Here is a 27,526-nt window from a genome sequence, read left to right on the forward strand (position 1 = left end):
TTAAGACATTGATTGATAAAAATTCGTATTCAAAAATCGTTACTGCTGCTAATGGAAAAAACTGTATTTCAAAACGATGGGTGTAATGTATATAATAATATATATAATCGTGTACTTTAATGCATTTTCATATTTTTTATTTTTGTATATAGGGGAGGAGGTGGCAAAGGGGGCCTCTACGGGGCAAAGTGGCCCCTTCAAAATTTTTTTCACGCCAATAAATTCGGACGGATAATAAGCTTATCGAAATTTATTATATAATTAGGGCTAAAATAGACTACCAAGACTGTTTATTAAATATACACGGAGAGAAAAATATCGTCAGAGTGAGTATACGTATCGCTATTCTGGCTATACGCTGTATACTCAACTTACTTAACGATACGCCGTATAGCCAATTTAGCTATACAGAGTTTCCTCACAGTGGATCGTCAAAATGATGATCCATATCCTTATTTTAGGCATTTTATGAATCGCTGACATGACTATTGCGCAAACTCTGTATTTAAGCAACCGGCAACCAAGAACGATAAAACGTATAGCCAATGTAGCTATACGGATCCTCACGCTGGAAAAACAGATACCTCTATCAACGAAGCTACATATGTTTACAAAGGCTATTTGTCGTATTTTTAAATTAAATAAATGGATACTCATTACTCATCCTAACTTAAATGCATATCTTTAAATTAACGATACTATAGACTGTTAAATTAACATGTGAGTATTCTTAAACAAGGTATACGAATTGTTATTCTGACGATACGTCATTTGAAGATACATTGGATAGTCATTCTGACGATATTTTTCTCTCCGTGCAGGCGTCTATAAATTAATAACAATCCATCATTTACATGTCACATATACAAATATAAATATAGTTTAAACATCAAATAAGTCACTGATCTTAAGCAACCTGAACATTCATTGTTATTTATTTGCTGAGACCTGAATATTATCATCATAATTGTAAGAATAACAGCAGAACGATTTGTGAACCATCATTTACATACAAATAAAATTTTAAAATCAAAATTATTAGTCATCATTGAAGTCGTAATTATTTTTTTAGATGACAGTATTGTTGGGGAGTAAAATTCTGTTTTTGCTTCTTAATCTATTAGAATATGCGAATATCCAATTGTAATTATTTTTTATTTATTTCGTAAATAATTACTGTACATAAATTTTTTTCTTCTTGGTCGTAAAAAGACCGTGACAACAACGTAAAAAAACCATACAAACATCGCGAAAACGCGTTGCGACTCTGGTGTCGCGACTGCACAAAAAACGCCGTCTTCAAAAAGCATTTCAACCGCTTCTTTACAGCGATTTCACAGCGTCCTCAAAATTACAAGGGTAAGGAAAACAGCTTCGTAGGTCCTAAAAATCTCGACATCTGCTGATTCCTTGATTGTCGTATTACGCGTTCCATACTTTCGGTAAATATTTTTGTTCATTCTAATATCAACTATCGTTAGATATATTTAACATTTCACTGCAATACATTGTAAATTGTGTACGCAACTTTTATGACCTTTTAAAATTTATGAGAAATTATAATTATTGGCAAACAAATTGACTATGAAATGAATAATGAATTTACCTTGGTGAAGGATTCAAGGGACAAAATTATGAAGAAGCTGCTTGTCATTGCAACAGGTCGGTAAGATTGACGAAGAATAACTACAACTGATCTGCGAATATTGTTACTCAAGTAATACCAATTCGAATCATATATGGCCGTAGATATATCTGAAAACTTTATTTATTTGATAATGTAGCAATCATTAGAATTAAGATTCAAACCTTACAATGTAAGATTTGAATAAAAGTCACAGCCCCTGAAAAAATGGATTAGATATACGTACACGGAAAAAAAAGAAATGTTGCTGCAACAGGAACGTTCTCGTAGCATGGGTTTGTTGCTGCAACAGGCATAACCTGTGGCTGCAACAGGAATATACCTGTTGCTGCAACAGAACTAAGTCCTGTAGCTGCTACAGGGCCAGGTCCTGTTGCAGCGACAGTTATTTTTTCCCGTGTAGATCTATGTTCTTGGCGAATCCAGATTACAGTAAATTGCCGTAATTTACCGTAAAATGTGGTATTTTTACGGTAAATTTGCCGCTTTTTTGCGGTACGTTACAGAAATGTATTTTTACAGTGCTTACAATGCAACACAACTTAACTTTAGGGTAAAATATCTCAGGCTTGCTGCAATTTTACGGTAAATTAACGTTTTTTGACCGCAAATTTGCGGTGATAATCCCTTGTTTTTTCCGTGAAATATCGTAATTTTGCCGTACAGTACCGTATTTCACCCTAAAATATCTAAATTCTTTCGAATACCGTAATGTGGACCCACCAGGGATCCTAGTAGATCAAAATAGATCTACATAGAGCTAGTCAAGTCTACGCAAACACACATTTTTTTATGCATGATTATATCTATGTAGATCTATGTAAATACGTCGATTAAATATAGCTGATGAAGGTACACGGAGAAATTATTTTTGTTTGAAATGCTATGGTCTCACAGTAGAGCCGGATCATGTTAACCATCACAAATTATTGCAACCATTGTCGATTTTACTGTGGCCATAGTAATTTTAGCACGTGTGTATTTCAATTTCCATCAGGTGGCCAACATAGTCCGGCTCTACTGTGAGACCATAGCATTTCAAACAAGTAGGTTTACTCAGGACTATATAAATTTAGTTCATCCTATTCATTATTTGCATTTTTACGGTAAATTTCGTTGTTTAGTCAATATCAACTGAAAACCCTTATTATTAAAAAAATGATTTTCAGAACCAGTAAAAAAAAAAATAGAGTCACAGTAAAATTGATACGGAAACTTTTGAATAGCATTAGATTGCTCAGAAAATTCCGCAAACGGCGACCCAATAAATAGAAATGCGGCTGAGCAATAGAGAGTTGAAAAAAAAATAGTCAGGTTCCCTATGCGTTTTAAATGGAAAAACTTCAAAATAAAATTACTTTGAGGTAAGATTAAGGGCGAAAAATTTTAGAGTGAATTTTTTTCTTGATATGTAGATAAATATTTTGTAATAGGAGCAAAAAAAAATGTTCGCCCAAAACGAATCACCCTAACATATATATGTGGTTTAAAAATTTGTAATTTTTTATATTTTGTGGGTGCCAAAATTTTGCATCTCTTATATTATACACTAATGGAAAAAATTAAAGGATCAAAAACAAATTCTAAATTTTTAGGCGATTTTCAACAGGCTCTAACTTTGAGAGAAATGGTCGTACAAGAAAAGAAAAAAAAGGAAATTGTAGCTCCAAGTATCTACTTTTTGGATTAGAACTTCAAAATTTTTTAGCGTCAGCAGTTTTTGAGTAATCTTAGAAAAACCAACGACAAAAAAATTTTCAAATTTAAAAAAATTTTTTTTTTTGGTCTCCGGGCGTGGAAAAAAAATTATTTTTGCTTAACCACTATAAGGATCGGATACCTTCATTATTCAGCTTTAATTTCTTTTTTTATGGACCTTGATACGTCCACTTCTCGCCGAGATATCGGTCTTCAAATGGAAAAGGATCCTTTTGTCTTTGATTATCGATATCTCAGAAACCAATGATCGCACAGAAAGTTAATGGTGGGTTTTAAAAACTTGAATAAATTCCCTTCAATGATTAGCCATTGCTTTTTCGAAAAAAAAAATTTTTACTATCGTCACATGAATTTAAAAATGCAACAAAAAAAGGGCTTTTTGTGGTTTTTTGGAAAATCAAGCGCTGAAACGAAAATATTGTGGAAATCGATAATGTTGACTGTGCATTTTACAGTTCAATATGTCCACAAAAACCCTGCAGAAAGCCAAATTAATCCAACCAGACGTTTTTTTGTTTCACGCTATCAAATTTTTAAAAAAATTAAAGGATCACGTTTTTTGCTCTGAAAAGCTCATAATCTTTAACAAGATGAAAACAAACTTTTTTTCGGAGCTTTGTCCACAATTTTATTGCAGACAGTGCTTAAATTTCCAAAAAAGAAAAAAACTTTTTTTTCGAAAAAAAAATTTTCAAAAAAAAAATTTTTTCAAAAAAAATTTTTTTGGAATAACTTTAGGAAATTTACAAAACCAACACCCAATAATTTTTAGCACGTTTACGTTGCTGCATTCCGTGATTTTACTGATCTCCCAGTCATTAAATTTTTTTGAAAATTTTTTTTCGAAAAAAAAGTTTTTTCTTTTTTGGAAATTTAAGCACTGTCTGCAATAAAATTGTGGACAAAGCTCCGAAAAAAAGTTTGTTTTCATCTTGTTAAAGATTATGAGCTTTTCAGAGCAAAAAACGTGATCCTTTAATTTTTTTAAAAATTTGATAGCGTGAAACAAAAAAACGGCTGGTTGGATTAATTTGGCTTTCTGCAGGGTTTTTGTGGACATATTGAACTGTAAAATGCACAGTCAACATTATCGATTTCCACAATATTTTCGTTTCAGCGCTTGATTTTCCAAAAAACCACAAAAAGCCCTTTTTTTGTTGCATTTTTAAATTCATGTGACGATAGTAAAAATTTTTTTTTTCGAAAAAGCAATGGCTAATCATTGAAGGGAATTTATTCAAGTTTTTAAAACCCACCATTAACTTTCTGTGCGATCATTGGTTTCTGAGATATCTATAATCAAAGACAAAAGGATCCTTTTCCATTTGAAGACCGATATCTCGGCGAGAAGTGGACGTATCAAGGTCCATAAAAAAAGAAATTAAAGCTGAATAATGAAGGTATCCGATCCTTATAGTGGTTAAGCAAAAATAATTTTTTTCCACGCCCGGAGACCAAAAAAAAAAATTTTTTTAAATTTGAAAATTTTTTTGTCGTTGGTTTTTCTAAGATTACTCAAAAACTGCTGACGCTAAAAAATTTTGAAGTTCTAATCCAAAAATTAGATACTTGGAGCTACAATTTCCTTTTTTTTTTTTTTTTTGTACGACCATTTCTCTCAAAGTTAGAGCCTGTTGAAAATCGCCTAAAAATTTAGAATTTTTTTTTGATCCTTTAATTTTTTCCATTAGTGTATGTTTGTCGTTTATTTTTATACGATGCATTACTCTGTAATTATTTTACTTACTAAACTAGTAACCCTATGAATTTTGCTTTAGAAATATTTAAAAATTTTTCTCCTTTCTTTGAAATGCACTATAGTTAAAATACTCACCTCGATAGTCAACTTATCAGCACAATAACACGGCAATAATATTTGAAAAAACATTGCAGTTATAAATGCAAAGTTACCAGCGAAACTCATCGTCGCCGGTTTTGTGTGTGACAGCAGATACGCGATTGTGCAAAGGAGAAGTGAGCTTACAGTATACTGCACAAATATCACGCTTGAGAATATTTCATTGATAAATTTAACTAAACTAAAAAAAAAAAAATCTGTTTTTTCTTCTTCTCCATTTATGATAAAAAATACTACGAACCTCAAAATATCAATATGATAGTTGACCCACTCGGCCATCATTTTACGTTCAGCGATTATTATTTCATCCTGTGGATTATTATTTTCTACCATAATTTTCAATTTTTCTGTCATTACTCTAAACCTATATCTCAGAATGTGAATGTGCCCACACATGTAGCACATTATGCAGGGTAGCAACAAGTCTAGTATCAAATAAATAGTCGACATGCTGAATACAGAGTAAAGTTGATAGACAGCCGTCACCCAGTAGAGTTTATTTGTGCGCGAGTAATTATAGGGAAACCACCCGTTGTACGGGAGAACGTTCGGTGACTCCATGACAGACATGTGCCCTGCAGAATATGTCATGAGTGTGCTCATAATTACTAATGGATAATAAATGATAATGTTTCTGAAAAAAAGGAAAAATAATGAAATATTAAAAACGCAGTGGCCGGGATTCGAATCGTGGATTTGAATTTACCTTATAAAGTCAGTGAATCGCTTGAAAATGACTTCCTCTTGATGATCTCGGAGTTTAAAAGGACCTTTTCCGAGCGAGTCAAGGACATAAGCAATGCTTGAGCGATTCTCAATCATGCAGATGACTTTCTGGCGGACGACGATCATTGCGAAGATCAACGACAAGTTATCGACAAAGGCATCGAGATCAACATTTTTGAATTCGAGGTCCAAGATCCCGGACAGTAAGAGAAAGTGGTTGATTATTACTACAATCGATCGGTAAATATGATAAAAAATTGCTTTTATTCCATGCCAATGTCGAGGTTTCCAGACTCCAAGAATACTGAGGAGAGAGAAGTTCAATTCCAAGACTTGCATCGTATGAAAATAAGTCTGGTCTAGTCACCAGTAAATCGTCCGCAGACGTCAGAGTGTCTAGTGCATTGTCTCGGATTTTAAATATTCGTCGCCGTAAATTTTGAAAATTTGTCATTATAATAATCGACGCTGACAAAAATTATGCAAATTGCGTAATTGTGTAATAAGGGGCAATTCACCGTATATTGTAGAAAGCAAGTTAATAATAAATAAGATTATTTATGAGCTGCGCGAATCGACTGCGTCAACTTGGAGCCCTCAGTCTTCGGCAGTCTTCAGAGTTTCTACAAAGACAATTCAATCTATCGATTATAAGACTTGTCACTGAGTTAAACGAGCGCATGATATTCAACTGCGTTTAACTTCTGTACAAATGTGAGCCTTTGATGTACAAAAGTCAAATAATCATTTAGTGTTACGATTTGTAACTGTTTGAATTGTTGTAATTTATTGTCGGTTCTTTTTTTTTGATGTTCATTTTATTTTCTAGGGTCGTCGAGCGGCGTCGAAGTCAAGAAAAAAAGAAAAGAATACACGGGTTTGAGGAAGTAAATAGAAGTCAAAGGGGAGTAACATCCGGTAGGTAAACTCAATTTCGTGGCAAATAAAATTGGTTACAATCAATGGGTCACAATTCACTGAATTATAACTTTTAGCTTAAGGATGCCCAATTTTTTTTTTTTTACAGATCTTTGCGTTTCAAAAAATTTTAAAACTAATGGCAAAAAAAAATTTTTTTATGCGTCTTTTAGCATAATTCCCTACTAACCTGTAGCAATGTCCTTTTACTTTTTGGCACGCGATATAGTGAAACCTAAGCTTACAATCAACCTTCTCAATAAGACATTTTACAGATAAATTGAGAAAAATGTAGATAGCCCGAACTGGGATTCGAACCCAGACCATGTCGGTATCGCGCCGAGTGCTTATATAAAAAAATATCTTCCGTTCAGATCTACGATAAACTTATAAATAACCTCAGTTACTGATGCTTTGTGACCGACCGCGTGATTAAACGTTAACAAATAATTTTTTTTTTTTGATTAATTTTTTTCGCGAATATAATAAACTGCAAAGGGTTTATTTTTGTGGTTTCTAATTCAGAATTTTTCGCCTTTTAATACAATACCAATTTTAATAGGGCTTTACAGTAATATATATAAGTTATTTGATGAAAATCCACGGTGTCTCAGCGACCCTAGTGTAATTTTATTATTTATTTAAAAAACGCGGGGGAGTTGAGCTTTTTTATTATTATTTTCGTAATCTACGAATTTTTTTATATAAAATAGAACAATAAAATTCCACTAGCAAATTAGGTTCTACAACGGGTAAGAGTAAAGTCAGTGGACTACTAAAGAAATCTTTTTGGTTTTTTGATTTCAAGTGAGGCAGTCATGAGTTATCCAGCCTACGGCATAGAGACTTTTTTAACTTCCCGCTAAGAAAATTGTAAATTTTCAAAAATTCGGGAAGTTATTGGTTTCGGTCCGATTTACGAAAATCGAATTTCCATCAGATGTCGACGTTTTGAGGTCCGAGGGAGCTATTCTGACTAATTTCACGATGATGTCCGAGTGTATGTATGTATGTATGTATGTATGTATGTACGTACGTACGTACGTATGTAAATACCTGTATCTTTTGAACGGATAAACCGATTTTGAACTTTAAGGTGTCATTCGACGCGGATTGTCAATATCTTGAAGCCGAGAGAAAATTGAGCTTGATCGGTAGGGCTCGTTCAGAGATATTCCAAAAATAAAGTTTTTTCAAAAATGTTTTTTTTTTATAACTTTCAATGTGCTCGATAAATTGATTCCAAAATGGACTGGGCTCTAGAGCTTTATAAGCCGCGTCGAATGCCACGTCAACCATCAAAATCGGTTCATTCGTTCAAGAGAAACCGTTGTCGAAAGAATTAAAAAAAAAAAATTTTTTTATTTTTCCTGAAATATTACAAAAACGACTCGATAAATCAAATCCAAAATTTGGTCAGCTTTAGAACTTGACAAAACGCGTCGATTGCCGCCTCAACCATCGAAATCGGTTAATTCGTTCGCGAGATATCGTGGGAGAAAGAAATGCTAAAAAATGGTTTTTTACAAAACAATGGCATACAAAAGTATTTGCGAGCTCGAAGAGCTTGAAAATGTATTCACAATAGTGTTTTCGAGCTCAACGAGCTCGAAAACAGTGGGAAGTTTTGGGGCTGGCCCGCAGGGTCAACTTATAGACCGATTTTTTTTTTAAGTGACTCGACTCTCCCCACTATCACTGGCTTAGTTTTCAATATTATTTTATGAAAATTTAGCAGAACATTCTTGACATGATGCTTAACGGTGTCACAAATTTCAAGAATTTCAATAACGAAGGTACTCAAAAAAAAAAAAAAAAATTCCCAAAAATCTGCTCTTTTTTTGTATCTCAGACCCGTTTCCCTCCTTAATTATCATAATACTTAAAAATTTCAACAGGAGTGATCTTAATTTGGATTAAGAAAAAACCATCATCTTATAATATTATTATTTCAATGAAACGTAAGATAATATTTCTATGAAATGATATAAATTTATTAAAGGTAAATTTATGTACAATATACAGTAATATTTAAACAATAGAATTTAAAGAAAATATTTCATTACCTTCAAATAGAATTTAATGCTGAAAGTTTATTTCTGAAAGAGACAGAACAGAGACAAGAATATATTATCAACATTTATTAATACCAGTCGTATCGCTTCGTGGCACATTAATTATTTTAACATCAAATATGTAAGATAATTTTTATTTTTTTAATTTAATAAGCCAATTTTATTTTTTTCTATCGTAAAACTTTATATTTGTGTGTAGTAAAGTATCTTATTAGCTTAAACACTATTATTTTAATACAATAGCAATTTGAAATATTCTTATGATCCACTGTACTTACTGTATGTGTGACTTTAATCGTTTTTATTATCATGAAAAAATTTTTATTTTATTTTATACTTAATCATCATCCTCTTGCATAGCCTCAACAGTGCCATTGGCTCCTGAAAAAAATTTTTATTAAAAAATTACTCAATAATCAATATATATATATGTATATTATAAAATAAGTGTACAATGTGCGTGCCGCTAAAACTCAGAAACGAGTTCCGGTACGATCATGGGAGTTATAAAAAAAAATGTATCAGTGATTAGTCTGTAATTTCTTAAATCCATAAAAAAAAAATTTGTAATTTTATCCCGAGCGGATCCGAAGTACGGTAAATTACAATATTTGACTGCAAATATGCCGCAATTTAGGTAAAAATATGACAATTTACGGCAATACACCGCAATTTGTGGAATTTTTACCGCAACACAGTGAAATACTTTATTTTACGGTAAAATTCCGTAATTTTCCAGTAAATCTCCACCTTTATTCAAAAATACCGCACTTTCATAGTAAAATATTGCAGGATTGCTGAAACTTTACGGCGAATTACTGTACTTTTACCATAAAATGCTGCAATTCACCGTAAAATACCGTAAGTTACCGTAAAATATTTTACTGTTTTTCCTAATATCGTAATTCAAATCTACCAGGGATATCCAACTCGGTGCCGCGACTATTAAACCAAAGACAGTTCAACCGAGGACACTTCAACCGTACGACATTTCAACCGACAAAAAATCCCTGATAAGAGGGCACCTAAATAAGGGGTCCAGATTATTTTCAGTTAAAATGTCGCTAAGTTGAACTGTCGTTCAGTTGAATTGTCGCGGTTGAATATACTCATACACAAATAAATGTTAAAAATTACGCCCTTTTTTCACTAATCTTGTGTGCGTGTAATTTTAAAAATATACTCACACACAAATTGTGTATGAATAAATTGTGATTACCATTAATTGTCGCGTAGATCAGTTATCGACATATCAATTATCGGCGGATCAATCGTCGCAAGGATCAATTGTCTTTGGATCATCGGTCGTGTCACCGCTTTTATCTTATTACTATATTCACTACCGCTCAAAAATATTTGGCTACCTGAATTTTTCTTTGTATTACAAGCAATACATCTATTAAAACAATTTTATTAGGTTCTAAAGTTTGTATCTCACCGGAAAATACGTATTGTTATACGTCTAATAATTTGCTAATAAATAATTAAAATTACTATCAAGTTTCATTCATTCAAACTTTTACAAGATACTTTTTCCTGAGCGGCCAAATACATTTGAGCGGTAGAGTATATTTTAACTTTTCTATCATCTATAATTTTTAATTATAATTATAAAAAAATTTTGATTACCGTTCTGTTGAGCTCCATCATTAGGAAGGCTTCCAGATTGAAGCAGTTTTCCTAATCGTCTTACTTCATCTAAAGATGTCGCATTAGAGATGGCATTTTTAATTTTACTTTTTTCAGCAGCACTCATTACTGTTTTATCAGAATTGCCCATAGCTGCTTGCATTTTTGCCTTTTTAGCTATTTCTCGTGCCATTTCTTTACCTCGTTTACTTTGGAAGTATTCAACAGCTTCTGTTCTATCTTTTAATTTTATTTTACGACAATCCAAGAGCCGAAGTTGAGGAAATTTGTATATTATATATTGTCTGTATTGTGGTTTAGCAGATACAGGATTTTGCAACAAACATAAATGCTGAAGGTTTTTAAGAGGAATCAGAGGATCCAAGTCTCCCAATTCTTGAATCATATTTCCAGTAAGTACTAATATTTCCAAATTAGGTATGTAATTTTCTAAGCCTTCAGCAATTCTTACAATTCTATTATTGTTGAAAAATAAAGTTTTTATTCTCTTTAGGAATGGAAATCCATCTAATTTTCTTATATCATTATCCGAAAAATCAATTGTATCGAATTGATCCTAAGAAAAAAAGAAAAGTAAGTTAAATAATAATAATCATTTTCATGTACATTCTCTGATAGCCAAGTTGACGGCAAGCAAACGACAATTTACTGCAGCAACTTGTCACCAAATTGAACGCAAAAATTGACATTTCCATAAGTTGACAGCAAGTTGCCCTCAATTTTATCAAAAAGTTGACAAGTTGCGGCATTAAATTGTCGAAAGTTGGGAGGCAACAACTTGTAGTCAACAAATTCAAAGGCTGCAATTGTCGTCAACTTGATTGCAATAAATTGACATCAAGTTTCTGACCAGTCTTGCTTTCAGTTCTGATAGTCAAGCTTGCGACAATTTACTGCAGTAACTTGTCATCGAGTTGGTTGCAAAAATTGACATTTCTATAAGTTGACCGCAAGTTGCGGCAGAAGATTGTCGTCAAGTTTCTAGGAAGGTTGGGAGGCAACAACTTGCAGTCAATAGTTACGAAGGCTGAAATTGTCGTCAACTTGATAGCAATCGATTGACATCGTTTCTGACCAGAGTCTTGCTATCAGCCCTGATAGTCAAGCTAGCGACAACTTATTGCAGTAAATTGTCATCAAGTTGGCCGCAAAAATTGACATATCCATAAATTGAAGGCAAGTTGCCTCCAATTTTATCAGCAAGTTGGCGACATGTTGCGGCAGTAGATTGTCGCCAACTTTCTGGAAAAGTTGGGAACAACTTGTAGTCAACAATTACAAAAGCTGAAAGTTGTCGACAACTTGATCGCAACTAATTGACACCAACTTTCTGACCAGAAAATCTTGCTATCAGTGTAATAAAATTACTAATAAATTTTTTATCAACTTACAAGAGTTGCTCCTAAATTTTCAATTGTCGGTATTTTATAACCTAAAACAAAAAAAAATTAGTTTAGTTTTTTTTTTAAATTAAATTACAAGATTATATTCACTATTAATAAAGCGTATTCTGTCTTTATATTATTAACATGATTTACGTCTTAATGAAGATATAAATATTCTTTTTTTTTTTTTTTTTACGAAAGTGGCGGTGTTTTACTAACCTCGAAGGTCCAACTCTCTGTCTCGTACAGGGTTTATATATTGCATCGATTGTTGGATTAATTCAGTAGTTAATTTAACCATTTTAAAGTAATTATTACTAGCAAACTATTACTAGGTTTTGTAAAGATTATGTGTCTCAAAAAAGTTATACAGCTGATCAAATCATAAACCGAGTATGAAATTTAATAATAAGAGGAATGTTATGCACAATACAGCCAAGTATGACATGATATATGATATATGATATATGTTACAAGATACAACTGCAGTAAACTTCCAAAATTTGAAACAGATGGTGTCTCGTGTTCTATCCTTCCGAGCGAATAACTGTTCTGCGCATCTTTTGTGCGCAAGAAGTGTAGTAGAGTATTTCAAATGAAATATTGGTAATTCAATGGCCATGATTGGTAAGAAAAATTTGTTCGTAATTGAAATTCATAAGTATGCGACATATATTTTCATTTTGAATACTTTTTTTAAAACTTGGCGACAGGTTGCGGCTGTTTGACGCCAGTTTATCGCCAACTTGGCTATCAGGGAGGCCACAAAATTTAAATGTTTCTTGGCAATTTACCATTTGTACCGACCGCAGATGTCAGTCAAGTTGAGATTCCAAGTTGATGACAACTTGCAGCTAAGGTGGCTATTGGAGAGGGATTATTACCTGGTAAATACCCAAAAGCTTGCAACGTATCAATTTTCTTGAGTTCAAAAAAAGAACTTCGGGACACAAGCACGAAATTGAAACAAAATTAAAAAAGAGCCATCCGGCCTTACCCGGAATGGAAAGGTATATTTTTTATGAAAATACAATAAAGCTACAATAGTGTAATTAATACTTATTTTGTAAGATTAAACATGAATTTCAAGGAAATGAGTTATGCCTTATCATTTAGAAGTTATTAGAAAACTAAGCTGCAAAAATAAGCTTTTTTCATTTTTTTTGAAATTTTCGATATCATCAAATTGTTAGAAAAGATGTTTAAAAAAATCATGTGTTACAGTGAAAATTAAAGCTAATCGTCCAAATTTTGAGATACTGTTTACAGAATTGAGTTATCATTTTCGGTTCAAAAATTATTTGAGGATATAGCCAGAAAATTCATTTTTATGGAAATCGAAAAAAATTTCAAATTTCAAACCCACAACTACACGGAGAGAAATTTATGGTAACCGTTCCTAGTAGGTTTATGAAATATCATCCCATACCGTTATGGTAATGATTACTTGGAATTATGGGATATAGGTCCATACTTTCTGGTAAAAGTTCCCATAAGTATGGGAATAATTCCTATAATTATGGTAACAGTTCCCAGATCGCATGTGAAAGAATTATGCTAATGATTACCATAATATTATGGTAACCATTATCATAATATATGGTGGTAATCATTACCATAATGTATGGTAACTATTACCATAATATCATAGTAATCGTTCCCATAATACTATAGTAAACGTTACCATAATATTATGGTAATGGTTACCATACATTATGGTAATAGTTACCATATACTATGGTAACGGTTACCATATATTATGGTGATGGTTACCATATATTATGGTGATGGTTACCATATATTATGGTGATGGTTACCATATATTATGGTGATGGTTACCATATATTATGGTAATGGTTACCATAATGATGTAGTCATGGTTACCATAATATTATAGTAACCATTACCATAATATATAGTCATGGTTACCATATATTATGGTAATGGTTACCATACATCATGGTAATGGTTACCATGATATTATGGTAACGATTACTATTATATTATGGTGATGGTTACCATGTATTATGGCAACCATTACCATAATATATGGTAACTATTACCATAATATTATAGTAACGATTACCATAATGTTATGGTAACGGTTGCCATGATATTATGGTAGCGATTACTATAATATTATAGTAATGATAACTACAATATATGGGTGCCGTTCCTATAATAAACATTTCAAAAAAACCGGTTACCATGCATTATGGGAACCATTCCCATAATATATTGTAATTGTTACCATAAATTTCTTTCCGTGTAGGGTAAGCATTACTATTCTATACATGGGTGCTGTTGCTATAATCAATATTTCAAAAAAATCGGTTACCATGCATTATGGGAACCATTCCCATAAATATTGTAATTGTAACCATAAATTTGTCTCCGTGTAGTCTTTAACCAGAGTTCCGTATCTTTATTTTTGAGATATTTTGAACAGTGAATCCAAGCTGTCGATAAATCGAATACTTTTTCAGCTCAAGGAAGTGTTTGTATTGATTAAAAAATTTTTTAATAAAATAAAAAAGCAAGGTCAAATCTACCGGATGTTTAGTCAAGGATTTTAGCAAATGATGATTATAGTCTATAAAGTTTTAACTTATTATACTAGAATTGCTTAAACTTTCGGTATGTTAATTTCACAAGATTTTGCATATTCATTTAGAATGATATGAATGCAATTCTATATTCCGGTAAATTCTGTTGTAAATGAATGATTTAAATGTCGTCAAAACCTGTTTTACACATCAGGCAAACAAAAAAAAAACTACAATGAATTTTAAATGTCATTTTTTCACAGGAAAAGTCATCCAAACCGTATTATATGATAAATTGATTCATTTTTTATTGCGTAATTATTATAAGTTGGCGATTAACGACTGCATGATTAAAGTAATGTTCAAAGTACCGCCTAGAAGCTTCCTTAAGATCAGTAAATCGATGTTGCGGATATATACATATATATATCGACAGGTACAAAGTCCAAATCAACTTTTTTCATTTTCATTTACATTGGATTCTTACTGAATAATCTCAGTGTTATTTTGTTACAATCACTGTAGTAGTATTATCGATGAACTAATCATAAATCCCTCCTTCTTATAACCTTGAAAAAAGTCCACTACGCTTTTAATTTATTGCTAATTTATAAAATTTCATTAATTTTTTTTTTCCTTTAGTAAACTGCATTAAACATCTCATTGTGTGAAATATTTACACCGAAAAATATTTTCAGATACAATTTAACTTTTTAAAATTCTTTATAAAAGTAATTTTCCTACTTTGTATAAATTTGAAACTAATTATGAATAAAAAAAAAATATATAAATGCAGTAGGAACTAGATTATGCTACTTAACAGTTTATTGCACCATAAATGTATAATTGTTACTTATTAAGAAGACCAACTATTACACTCGATATGTCATTAGATTTTTCTACAAAAATTTACGTAATATTTAATAGTTAATTAGTTGGTTCTTTAGATTTAATAATACATTGTAAACATTTTTACAACCATAAAATAATATTTTCAAAACGACATATCTCAATAAACTGGTAAATTTACAAAGGATCAAAATTTTAATGTATTCTGTAAAAAAAATATTGTATATATGGGAAACTCATGCTGAGGAATTGTAATTTCCGACTGTGCTATAAGATATGAGATGAGATGAATCACGTTTATGTTGATAGTTGTAACGATCAATATTCTATTATTCTGATAATTGTATAATCATCGGGAATTTTCTTATTATGATCGGGGTTTACACTCCTGATTAAAACTTAAGATAATATTTCATAGACATATAATTATTGTTTTCCGCATTTAAATATTCTATACATTCCTACATTAAAGAAAGTAGACGGTTTCACAAGAGTCAATCGGAAAATGGTACAATACTTTTGTTCAAAAATTTAAATCAGACTTAAAAAAAAAAGTTAAACTTATTAATTGTTTTTTAATTTTTTAGTCATTAAGAAATTTGGTGGTTATTGCTTATTGATAAAAAACACTTTTTTGAAAGTTATATTACTGTATTTAGCGTTTGATATAGGGGAAGGGGGGCAAAATGGGCCCCTTAAGAAAAAAATTTTCAAATCCGCACTTTTTTTACTTGTTTTATTTTTTTTTACTTTCTTGCCAAGTATTTGACCTTAATTTGTTCTGTCCATTAAAAATAAAAAATTTAAAAATGTGGGGCAAATGGGCCCCCCTCAAAAAAATTTTTAGAATGTGAGTTTTTCAGCTTGTTTCACTTTTTTTTCCTTCTGCCGAGTTTTTGATGTAACTTTGCTGTGTCTATCAAAATTAAAAAATTCTGAAAAGTTGGGTAAAACGGGCCCCCAACAAAAATCAATGTATGTTTCTCGCTTGTTTTATATTTTGAAACTTTTTGCTATGTATTTATGAGTTTTACTGCAGCATAAAAAGGAGTTGATAGAGAAGATTTGGACTTTAAAATAATTTAATTCAAAGCTTCCTGTTGAATTACTATTCGATTAATTCGAAAAAATTGAATTTTCGTGTCAAAACATATAATGTTTCAAATAAACCCTCCTTCAATAAGCCCCTTATCATAATTCTTTAATTATTTCTGTTAAAAAAGTTTTAGGAACCCGTTTGGCTAAAAAATATTCGTAGGTTTTCAAAGTCTAGGCAGCCCATTTTACCCCCACCCCCAAAAAATTTTTAATGTCAAAAATTTTGGGAGGACCATTCTGTCACAGTGTCCCATTTTGCCCCTCTCCCCGCCCCAAACACTTTTCATGTTAAAAATTTTGGGAGGTGCATTTTGCCCCCCCCCCCTTCCCCTACCTATAGTAGGAAAAATCTGGAAAACGTTGACACTGCAAGCCAGCTCTAATACTTCCCCGTGTTTGGAGCTCTTTGAGCTCTGGAACATTATTTTAACTTTTCGAAAACGACAATACTCTTGAGTGAATTGGTATTTTCCAAGCCTTCATGCTCAAAAAAAGTTGCATTATATAATACACTCTGAAAATCCAAGACATCGAAGATAATTGAAAAATAATAGCGATATGTTAATTTTTTTCACAGTCATGTTGATAAAATCAATGACGTCGGACAGGAGCAATAGCAATGATTTCGATGGAAAGTTTAGTGAGACTTTGAATTAGATCAGAGCGTTATATATGAGAAAAATACACGGAAAAAAAATAGTGGAAAAATTAAACGTATTTCCCGGATTTATTATAGTTTTGAATATCAGCAAAGTCCCTCTACTTCAAAACAATAAAACTTACATTATTTCTGAGACGTAGCAATGATTACAGTTTCATATAAGACTTTTTTCAGTAACAGGTTTTCTTATAGATTATAAACTAATATTAAATTGGCATCTATAATTACAATTACTTTATCACACAAAGTAGTTTCAATTATTACAGTGCAAACTATAATACTTGAAGGTTTTCATACAAGGGCTCTGTTTTTGCACTAAGAACTGTAATTTTTTCACTGCTGTTTTCCGTATGTAAAAAACGCCGATTTTTGAAATCTCTGTTGATAATATTTCAAACAAACCGGTGGAGCCGATATAATTTTTACAACATTCAGGAAATTACATTATAAATTGTTAGTTCTTTAATTATTCGTCACCGATATCTTCATAAAAATCAAGCGATTTTGATATTTAATTTGGTATTTAACGCAGTTTTTTTAGCTTCTAACGCTGATGAAATTTCTACACCAATCGATCTAACGATTTTTATTTTATTAGAAAAAAACACTTTTCTGAAATTTTTTGACACCTATATCTCTTAAACAGATTATTAAATTTCGATGGGGTTTTCAGAACTTCACTTGATGCGGTTTTCAGAGCTTTGTAGCTGATTAGATTTTGAAATTAACCCATAGATTATGATAAAAGTCATCCGAAGAAAACCTTTTTTAAAAAATTTCGTTATTGTAGAAATACGAAATCCGCCAGCTATTGACCTCCATATGATTATTATAATAATGAATCAGGTAAAATATTGGAAGGACACAGAAACTGCAATCAAAAGAGTAGTTTAGCACTTCACGGAAACCAAATCTTTATTTTGGGATGCCATTAATTCTTAATGATCAACAACAGTCTAGGTTCCCTCCCAATATTTTACCTGTGGCCTCTGCTGAGTCCTTCGACTAACTGCATTTCTCTTTGCACTGCATCAATTATATATTAAAACATCGAGACAGTGCTGAATTTCAGGTTTTTTACGGGAACATCGAGGTAGTCCACCTCTCATTCAGCTGGTTAATTATCATGTCTACGGATAGACAGCTTCGATGTTTTTCAAATGTTTACCTGCGGTATTTCCGTTACAAGGGCTTAGAACGCATTGTCAAAAATAGTTTTTGAATAAATTTAGCTCATTTAACCAATAAACCAATAAACATTACGAGAACGTATACGTTATAAGAAAAGTAATAATTGGCTTTTCTAACTTTTTGTTTTGGACAACCGGTAAAAGCATCAATTGATTCAAATCGTTTTCTTACTATTTGAAAAAATCAGTGAAGATTTGTCTGATTCTAATTTGAGACTATTTTAATCAGTATTTCTTGAAGATTATGTTGGTTGTTTTTTCATATCAATAGTGAAGCTCTGTTTCTAGCCCTAATCAAAAATGATGATTTGTAGTAATTCGAACTCAAATCATGTTAAGTAATTACACATATTCAAATAATTTCAAATCATACCTCTTATGGACATTTAACATTGTAAACTATTTCAAATAATCTTTTTAATCAGGGGAAGTTTGACGTCAAATTAATGGTTAGGGAGATGGAAGAGGTAGAAGAACAGTGGGGGTTGTTGAAGAGTTCGTAAGGCGTAGAAGAGTTGATGGATTAAATCATATTTTTATTGAATAATTGAACCATTTTATTATTTGGTATTGGTTTTGTTATATAAGTAACAATTAATTTTTTTTATCCAATGTTGTTATTATTATTATTAGGTATTATTGTTGTTATTATTATTCAATTTATTTATTTGTTATATTTTTCGATAGTGAAATCTTGGTTCCCTAAGGGCTGTAAGATAAAACATATATGTAGTTCTACGATTTAAAAGAAAAACAAACTTTATATTATCTTATATAACAATAAGAATTTGTAATTGATGTCATTCATGTATTTCTTTACGAAAATAGCAACATGCAGATGTAAACTCTCGATACGTTTCTATGGTGACAATCCAACGACATCTTTTGAATTAAGTATTCGGTTGATGCAATGAGATTTTATGAGTTGGAGTGCTGATTCCTTCTTTGAATTAATCCATCAAGTATATGTTGACAGTTAACTGTAGGAAATTTCAATTTTGCTATGTATTTGTTTAAATAATCATTTATGTTATACATGATTTATTTAAAAATTACCTAATTTAAGCCCACCATTTCAATCCCCCATAACTTAATTAAATAATAAAAACACTGTTCAACTATAGTGATCTAGTAAGTAAAAGTATTCACAAAATTAAATATTTTCAAAACCGAAAAATATTTCAACACCGCTTTCGGTGTTGAAATTTAGCACCGAATATTTTAACACCTACACCGCCTGGGCTTACCCCAGATTTTTTTACAGTGTATATTTATGCACGCAAAAAAATAAATGATAAATTTTATTCGGATTTTCAATTGATTTTTATTGTTTGAACAATCAACCCGCATCAAAGAAGGTAATTCATAAATAATATAATATTGAAAGCGAAAAAGTATAAGAGCGATTCTCTAAAATATATTGATATGAAAAAGAAAATTGTCACTTTTAGTTTTTAAATTTTATTGTTTGAAATGATAAAATACGTCATCTTGCCGTCTAGATATGGCCGCGCATCAGTAGTACTTTAGGTTAATTCTTTCACATACATTAAAAGCTTACAAACACAAGTAAAATTTCATTGTTTCAAACTATAAAAACTGATACGCTTAGGATATACTTTTTGACAATTTGAAGAAAGTAATAATTATATACCGTTGTACATAAAATCAATTGTTCGACATTGAAAATTTTATTTATCATACTGAATGTTTATTTACTTTTTTACTACAAACTTAAATGTTCCAAACATCGAATGTTGAAGCTGAAACGTTAAATTATTATAATTTCATTTTTTTATCTACCGAACAGTAATTTATATTACTTGTAACATGATTTATTTACATATAAACTTTAAATTTCAATATTTAAATTAAGATTATTATAATATATTCAATAAAACCACGAAATTACTGTTTGAAATGATATAAAATTGTGACCACATTCTAAATTTTTAGTTATCAATTACTAATTTTTATCATTCATTTTTTTGCGTGGAAAAAAAATATTCACTAAAAAATTCCGTTTTTTTTACTTTTTTGCAACAAAAATAAACAGCTAATTTCGTAGATTCACTTCATTTTTTGTTAGTGACAAATACTTTACTGATTCCATGAATTTCGTAAGTAAATAGTAAACATCATCGTACATACAGCATTAGCATAGATAAAGCGCGCGAAGCGAGAAGAGCGCGCGAATTATAATTACAAGTAGGGCAGGAAAATCCAGAAAGATCTACAAATATCTCGAAGTATTTACCTGAGATAGAATGGCTATAAACTTATGATATTCTTATTACATTTTTACGAAATAAGCGACAAACTAAATGACTGTAAAAAAAAGTATATTTATATAATTATCATTTAATTGAATGAAATTAACAAAAAATAAAATAAAATGATATGAAACGTTTTATCGACGTAAAGATGGAATTATCTGTTGGTGGGGAATTACTGTATAGCCACACTATATGCTTTACCTTGTCACGTTTCTCCCACTGAGGAGATATAAGGCTCTGTCTTAACTTCAATAAGTCAGTTGACTACTGTCCGTTGAATGTCAGACTAAAATTCATTTATTGCATGAACAATACTATCATTTTATAAATATTTGTTAGTTTAAAAATTTTATTTCAAAAATATTAATCAAAAATAAAACTGTGTAAAAATTATCCATTGTCACGGCAATAATTGCGCTACAGTTGATATAGTTCGTTTAAGAACAGAAATAAAGGTAATTAATGAAAAACAAAACTCCATACATATTTATAACAACTTAGATAACATAGGATAACTTATTATAACTTAGTAAAGGCGTATTGTGAAGATGATCATGAGATATATTTTTGTAGAGAATCGAATACACCAAAAAGGTGTCTAATCACTTTATGATACATCCAATTTTTCAAAAGTTGTGGAAGGTCTAAGTCGAATCCATGGTAAATTGAACTATTATGTGATTTCTTTGACGGAAATTTAAATCGAAATTCGTAATAGCTTTTAGTTATTTGCATTCAAAAGTCAATTTGATCCAAGAAATCGTACTCTGGCCGATTCTAATTGATTACTATTAAATGCAAATAACTGAAGAACTTTTGAAAATTTTGGAAACTTTGTGGAAAATAAAACGATCTACAAATGAGGACCTACAACATCATGCGATTAGTTTTAAAACTTCGCCAGAAATGTCAGATAATACTAAAATTTACTATGAATTCAACTTTGAGCTTACGTAACTTTTGAAAAATTGGATGGATCATAAAATAATTGGACGCCTTTTTGGTAGAGCGGTTGATTCCCTACAAAATATATCCTGAGCTCAACTTTCAATATTAATATTAAGGGCTGAAATTTTAACTGAATCTAAATTTTGGTATTTGTTGCCGAAATTCTAAGACTAATTATAAAAAAAAATAATTTATGGTTTTAACCAACCTAATATATAGGGTAGAAGTAGGGTAGAATTTGTGGCCACTGCTCCATTTTTGGACATTGAATACTTTATTTTAATTAATAAAAAAGTATAAAATGAAATTTCCATTTTAATAGTGGGATAAAAGTATCTTTGAGCATATTTTTGAAAATAAATTATGTCATTGTGTATTTTACATATTATTTTATTAAAATTTTTCCAGTGTCCAAAACTGGGCCTAAAGTGACCAAAAACGGTACCTCTACCCTATATGTATTTATTTATTTACTGTGTAAAATTGAAACATTAAATTTTCTGCATTACGAGACTGGTTAATGTATTTTACATTCTTGATAACGAATCCACTTTGTCTTGTTTGTTTTGTTTACAGCACTCAAGTTATACTGATACAATGTATATAATAAACTAGTGCAATTATCGATAATGATAACATTACTTCTATTTTATTTATGAATAACCTTGGAAATACACCTTCAATAATTTTGCAAGTCGTTTAGAACAAACATTGTAACAAATACCTGTTGAAAGTACATTTGTTGCAGTTTTATTTCGGTTTTTACAATGTTTTTATTTTTACTTTATTAAAAATTCTAAGTAAAAAAATATATATATATATATATATATATACTTCTTACATCGTATTCAAAAGATAGTTTTATAGATGACTATTTTAATGTTGTAGAAACAAGTTTCCACTTTTCCTTTCAGCTTCCGAAGATTGCAAAATCACGTGCCAAGTGAAGGAGAGAATGAATGAAAGAAAATCAGATATTAGTTAATCGGGTTTAAAAATAGTTACGCATTACGCGATAGCAAGTTTGTAGACCTTCGTCATTGATCAACCTAGATTTAAAACCTTCTCGAAATTGACAAATAGTTTCTTGTAAAATGGTCTATCAATTTTTTGTGTAATGTACATTGGCCTTAGAATGATTTTTTTTCTTTTTTTTATAGAATATTTCGTTGTTTTTGTTATTTAATTCTAGTAACATATTTTTTCTTATGTATATACTCCATATTCATTATAAAATTTGAAGTGTTTTTTCTTTAATTACAGATGGTGGGGTGGTGGCAAACTTTATCGGAAAATTATCATGACTTGATGAATAAAAAGGGAGATCCACGAGTCAACGACTGGTTCATGATGAGTGGACCACTTCCTACACTTGTGATTTGTATTTCTTACGCTTATTTTGTTAAAGTTATTGGTCCGAAGTTTATGGAAAATCGTAAACCATTTTCTCTAAGACGAACTATGATAGTTTATAATTTATTTCAAGTAATATTTTCAGCTTGGCTTTTCTATGAGGTATTTAAAAACAGCTTAAACTTTCCCGCGAAAAAAAAAATCGTTGAAAAAGTTTTTTCTCACCTCCGGGCGGAAAGCGTCAACTTTCGTCCCGCTGTGCAAAACGAAGTTGCCGCTTTCCGCCTCCGTCGAGGAGAAAAATAGTATACACTCCTCGGGAAGTAAATAAGAAAGCCTCAGATCACATGTTTGTTGACCTCGGCTTCGCCTCGGCCAACAATTACATGTGATCTGAGACATTTCTTACTTTACTTCCCTAGGTGTGTAAAATACTATTTTTCTTTGTATTTTCAAAAATTAGAAAATAACCAACACTTTTTCAACGGTTTTTTTAAGCGGCTTATATATTACACGCAAAAAAATGAATTATAAAAATTAGTAATTGATAACTAAAAATTTAGAATGTGGTCACAATTTAATATCATTTCAAACAGTAATTTCGTGGTTTTATTGAATATATTAAAATAATCTCAATTTACATATTGAAATTTTAGTTTATATGTAAATAAATCAGGTTACGAGTAATAGAAATTACTGTTCGGTAGATAAAAAAATGAAATTATAATAATTTAACGTTTCAGCTTCAACATTCGATGTTTGGAACATTTAAGTTTATAGTAAAAACCCGAGTCGAAATTTAAAACGTATCTCAAACGTCTCAGGCGTTCAAAGCGGATCTTAAGCGTCTCAGGCGTTTAAAACGTAAATTAAGATGTCTCAGGCGTTAAGAGTGTGTTTAAAACTTTTCAATAATTTTTTAATTCCGATCAAAATTAGAAAGGTCATGTACTGGGTATTAGGTAAAATTTTTTTTCCCATTTTTCGTTAAGTTATGACCTCTATGATGTTTTTATGATATTTCGGGCCAATATGTGATATATGGGGCATAATGGACCACTCGAAAAAAAATTGGGAAAACGGTTGACCCTAATGGCCATCCCTGCAACTTCCCACTTATTCCATACTTAAGCGCTTAAAATTGCATTTATTACGTTTTTGAGCTGAAATGTTTCAATCACGCTTGCAACGTCTGAGACGCTTGACATACGCTTTAAACGCCCAAGACGCTTGAGATACGTTTTAAATTTCGACTCGGGAAAGTAAAAAAACATTCAGCATGATAAATAAAATTTTCAATGTCGAACAATTGATTTTATGTACAACGGTATATAATTATTACTTTCTTCAAATTGTCAAAAAGTATATCTTAAGCGCATCGGTTTTTATAGTTTGAAACAATAAAATTTTACTTGTGTTTGTAAGCTTTTAATGTATGTGAAAGAATTAACCTAAAGTATTACTGATGCGTGACCATATCTATATGGCAAAATGACGTATTTGATCATTTTTAACAATAAAATTTAAAGACCAAGAGTCACTATTTTCTTTTTCATATCAATATATTTTAGAGAATCATTCTTATACTTTTTCGCTTTCAATATTATATTATTTATGAATTACCTTTTTTGATGCGGGTTTATTGTTCAAACAAAAAAAATGAATTGAAAATCCGAATAAAATTTATCATTTATTTTTTTGCGTGTATGTTTATACTTGTCTGTAGTTGTTGAGTTATAACTAATTCATTTTTATTACCATTCTTAGAGTCTAGCAAGTGGTTGGTGGAACGATTATTCGTTCAGATGTCAGCCGGTTGATTATTCTAGAAACCCAAAAGCTTTGAGAATGGCAAGAGGCTGTTGGTGGTATTATATGTCGAAATTTACAGAATTCGCAGACACTATTTTCTTCGTACTTCGAAAAAAGAACAACCAAATTTCTACCCTCCATGTTATACATCACGGAATAATGCCCATGTCCACGTGGTTTGGTGTTAAATTTACTCCAGGTAATTTTATTTTGTATTTAAATTTTTTTACTCTAAATTCTCAATCAATTTCTTAATAATATAAATGTATTAGGTGGTCATTCAACATTCTTTGGACTGCTCAACACATTCGTACACATAGTTATGTACGGATACTATTTACTTGCTGCCCTTGGGCCTCGAATACAGCCATATTTATGGTGGAAAAAATATTTGACAGCTCTTCAGATGGTACAGTTTATTCTTGTAATGGTACACGCATTCCAGCTTTTATTTACTAAGTGCGATTATCCCAAGGCTTTTGTTTGGTGGATCGGACTTCACTCGATTCTCTTTTTTTACCTTTTTAAGACCTTCTATGTCCAAGCGTATACTAAGAAAAATTTAAAAAATATGCCTGCATCTATTAAAGAGGAAAAGACTGCAATAATATACAATAACAATGACCATAATTCGCGGATATCAAAAAAAGAAAACGGTATTATTTATTCTAACGAGTACAAATTAACTAATGACTTGGCTATTGACAATAGTTTAAGAAATCGTGTTTTTATTAACAGTCATTAATGAATCAATTAAAATAACAAAACGTTTATCAGTGTGACTTAATACATTTCCAGTTCTATTGTATAAATTCTACGTTCCTTTATTATCTGGGACATTTGTTAACAATAGATATACATTATTATTTTTTTTTCCTTTTTTAACTAGTTTCAATTTCATTTGTTCTCTGTATCATGAGTGCAAAGTGCTTACAAAGTACATACAAGTCACATATTTTATAATTAAGATATTCTTAATTACGGACCCAAAGAAATTATTTATGATATTATGGAATAAAAATATCCATACTGTTTTCCTTTCTTGTGGAAAGTAAGCTTTTAAGTGGAGGTGATAGAGTATAATATTATGGAGGCGATATAATATAATATTATTTTAATTGAGTCGGATCATCAATTAATAACTTAAGCCTTCATAGCAACCCTGATTAAGAAAAATGATTTAATCCATGCTAAAAAAGGATTCATCAAAATCAACACACACTGTGTGTAAAACGAACGTTTTACATTTGATTATATGTTACTTTAACATTTTGTGAGTGTTAATAGTTATTTTCGATACGTATGCGGAACGGTAGGGATTCTGACGGCTTGAAGTGACGTCACGAGTTTGAGGCTATGGGCGCTTTCTTATCAAGACTGAGTTAGTTATCCGGTCGAGCGAAGCGAAGGTCAGGGTCCCTACCTTTGAGCATAAAGTATCGAACAAAATTTTTTGTCATATCAACGGCGGAAGTTGAATTTGAGAGAGAAACAGTCAAAAATGTTTCAAATCGTGTAGAAATGTAGAGACAGATAGAGAGAGAGAAGTTACTTTTCGATACAAGTTCGAGGGAAGTTAACCAAACTATAGATTGCCAGAAATCGTATAGTTTGCGCCCTCTGCATGTCGCTTGAAAATTCAACTTTCGCGGTTGATGTGACAAAAAAAAAGTTACACACGTATACGTTAAAAATAAAAATTTTCCAAGAATTCTTTTGTGATGGCCGACATTATTTTTAACATATTTTGTGTGTTGATTTGATAGTAACATATGAAAAGTGTTATTTTCAAATAAAATGACATTTTTGTGTGTTAAAAAATCAATCAATTGCGGCAGTTCAAACAAGATAAATACTGTGTGTTGAATTGGCACACAAAAGTGTTAAAAATTCAACACTCAGAATTTTAACACACGTTTTTTTTACACTTTGACGATTCGTTTTTTACTGTGTATATATACATAGATATGTATTAGTCGATTCAAATTTTTTAAAATCATTCCAAATTGTTTTTAATCATTTAAAATAACTTTTCTTAATAAGGGAACTGACGACTGAAAGAGAATACTGACATGTACTAAAAAAAACTAAGTTATATTTTACATGTAAGATGTTAGTGAAATATATATACTTAGTTTAAAGTTTTTTATTTTCATAAAAATAAATAGTTTTAATATTGTAATTAATAATTTATCTGTTGAATAATAAATAATAAAACGATAAATTTTGTATAATTAAAAAATAAATTTGTTTTATAATAATTTTAGAAAAAGCCATTTGTGGATAAACAGGGTAAAAATTTATTTTGTAAAGATTGTAATGATATTTTATCGATAAGTAGGGTAAAAGCACCAGTACCTAGCCCTTAACCATTAGCCAGCCGGTCATATACTTTAACATTGGCTTTAACATAAAATATATATAGATATAATTTAACATGAAGTGGCTGGCTACTGGTTTGGAGTTGGGTACTGGTGGTCTTACCCTACTATTACAATATTAAGGTCCTTGAATTCAATTCATTTATACTTAAGTATAAAACCTCTGTCTTAAATGTTTCCCGAAAAAAAGGAAAATAATAAAAAAATAAATAAAAGATACCTTCTGAAAGTCAGAATGGAAAATAATTTTTAAAAAAAAGTTTTTTTTATTTTGAAGTCTCATAAAATCGATAACATTCATGAAATAAAAATTAGAACAAGTGAGGAATTCACCGTAAAAATTTTGTTGACACTTGACATCAACTGTGAATATGCTTATAAATCTTATACAAAACAAAAGACATATTTTCGAAGATATAACATCATTTTTTAAGGG

General features: G+C 30.7%; 3 protein-coding genes across 5 annotated transcripts; 1 reads left to right on the top strand and 2 right to left on the bottom strand.

The window, feature by feature from the left end:
• Positions 1 to 1,187: 1,187 nt before the first annotated feature.
• On the bottom strand, positions 1,188 to 9,067 carry LOC130671542 (odorant receptor 4-like). 3 transcript variants are annotated; one of them, XM_057475498.1, is made up of 6 exons: positions 8,933 to 9,067; positions 5,929 to 6,252; positions 5,464 to 5,856; positions 5,199 to 5,403; positions 1,607 to 1,762; positions 1,190 to 1,537 (listed from the first exon to the last, which is right to left on the bottom strand). In XM_057475498.1, exons 2-6 carry the CDS (start codon positions 6,072 to 6,074, stop codon positions 1,496 to 1,498), a joined length of 942 nt encoding a protein of 313 aa, XP_057331481.1. In that variant the 5' UTR covers positions 6,075 to 6,252; positions 8,933 to 9,067; the 3' UTR covers positions 1,190 to 1,495. The 3 variants fall into 3 exon arrangements, with proteins under 3 accessions (XP_057331480.1, XP_057331479.1, XP_057331481.1); XM_057475497.1 differs by lacking the exon at positions 8,933 to 9,067 and having other exon boundaries at positions 1,188 to 1,498; positions 5,929 to 7,200; XM_057475496.1 differs by lacking the exon at positions 8,933 to 9,067 and having other exon boundaries at positions 1,189 to 1,537; positions 5,929 to 7,124.
• LOC130671543 (probable U2 small nuclear ribonucleoprotein A') lies at positions 8,947 to 12,447 on the bottom strand. The gene is made up of 4 exons (XM_057475499.1): positions 12,196 to 12,447; positions 11,983 to 12,023; positions 10,571 to 11,147; positions 8,947 to 9,322 (listed from the first exon to the last, which is right to left on the bottom strand). The coding sequence occupies exons 1-4, from the start codon at positions 12,275 to 12,277 to the stop codon at positions 9,279 to 9,281; spliced, it is 744 nt and encodes a 247-aa protein (XP_057331482.1). The 5' UTR covers positions 12,278 to 12,447; the 3' UTR covers positions 8,947 to 9,278.
• Positions 12,448 to 20,850: 8,403 nt separating this feature from the next.
• On the top strand, positions 20,851 to 27,324 carry LOC130671540 (elongation of very long chain fatty acids protein AAEL008004-like). Its single transcript, XM_057475493.1, has 4 exons — positions 20,851 to 21,051; positions 22,808 to 23,059; positions 24,665 to 24,908; positions 24,982 to 27,324. Exons 2-4 carry the CDS (start codon positions 22,808 to 22,810, stop codon positions 25,452 to 25,454), a joined length of 969 nt encoding a protein of 322 aa, XP_057331476.1. The 5' UTR covers positions 20,851 to 21,051; the 3' UTR covers positions 25,455 to 27,324.
• Positions 27,325 to 27,526: the final 202 nt, after the last annotated feature.

This window comes from Microplitis mediator, chromosome 7, assembly GCF_029852145.1.
Source record: "Microplitis mediator isolate UGA2020A chromosome 7, iyMicMedi2.1, whole genome shotgun sequence".
NCBI classification, from domain to species: domain Eukaryota; kingdom Metazoa; phylum Arthropoda; class Insecta; order Hymenoptera; family Braconidae; genus Microplitis; species Microplitis mediator.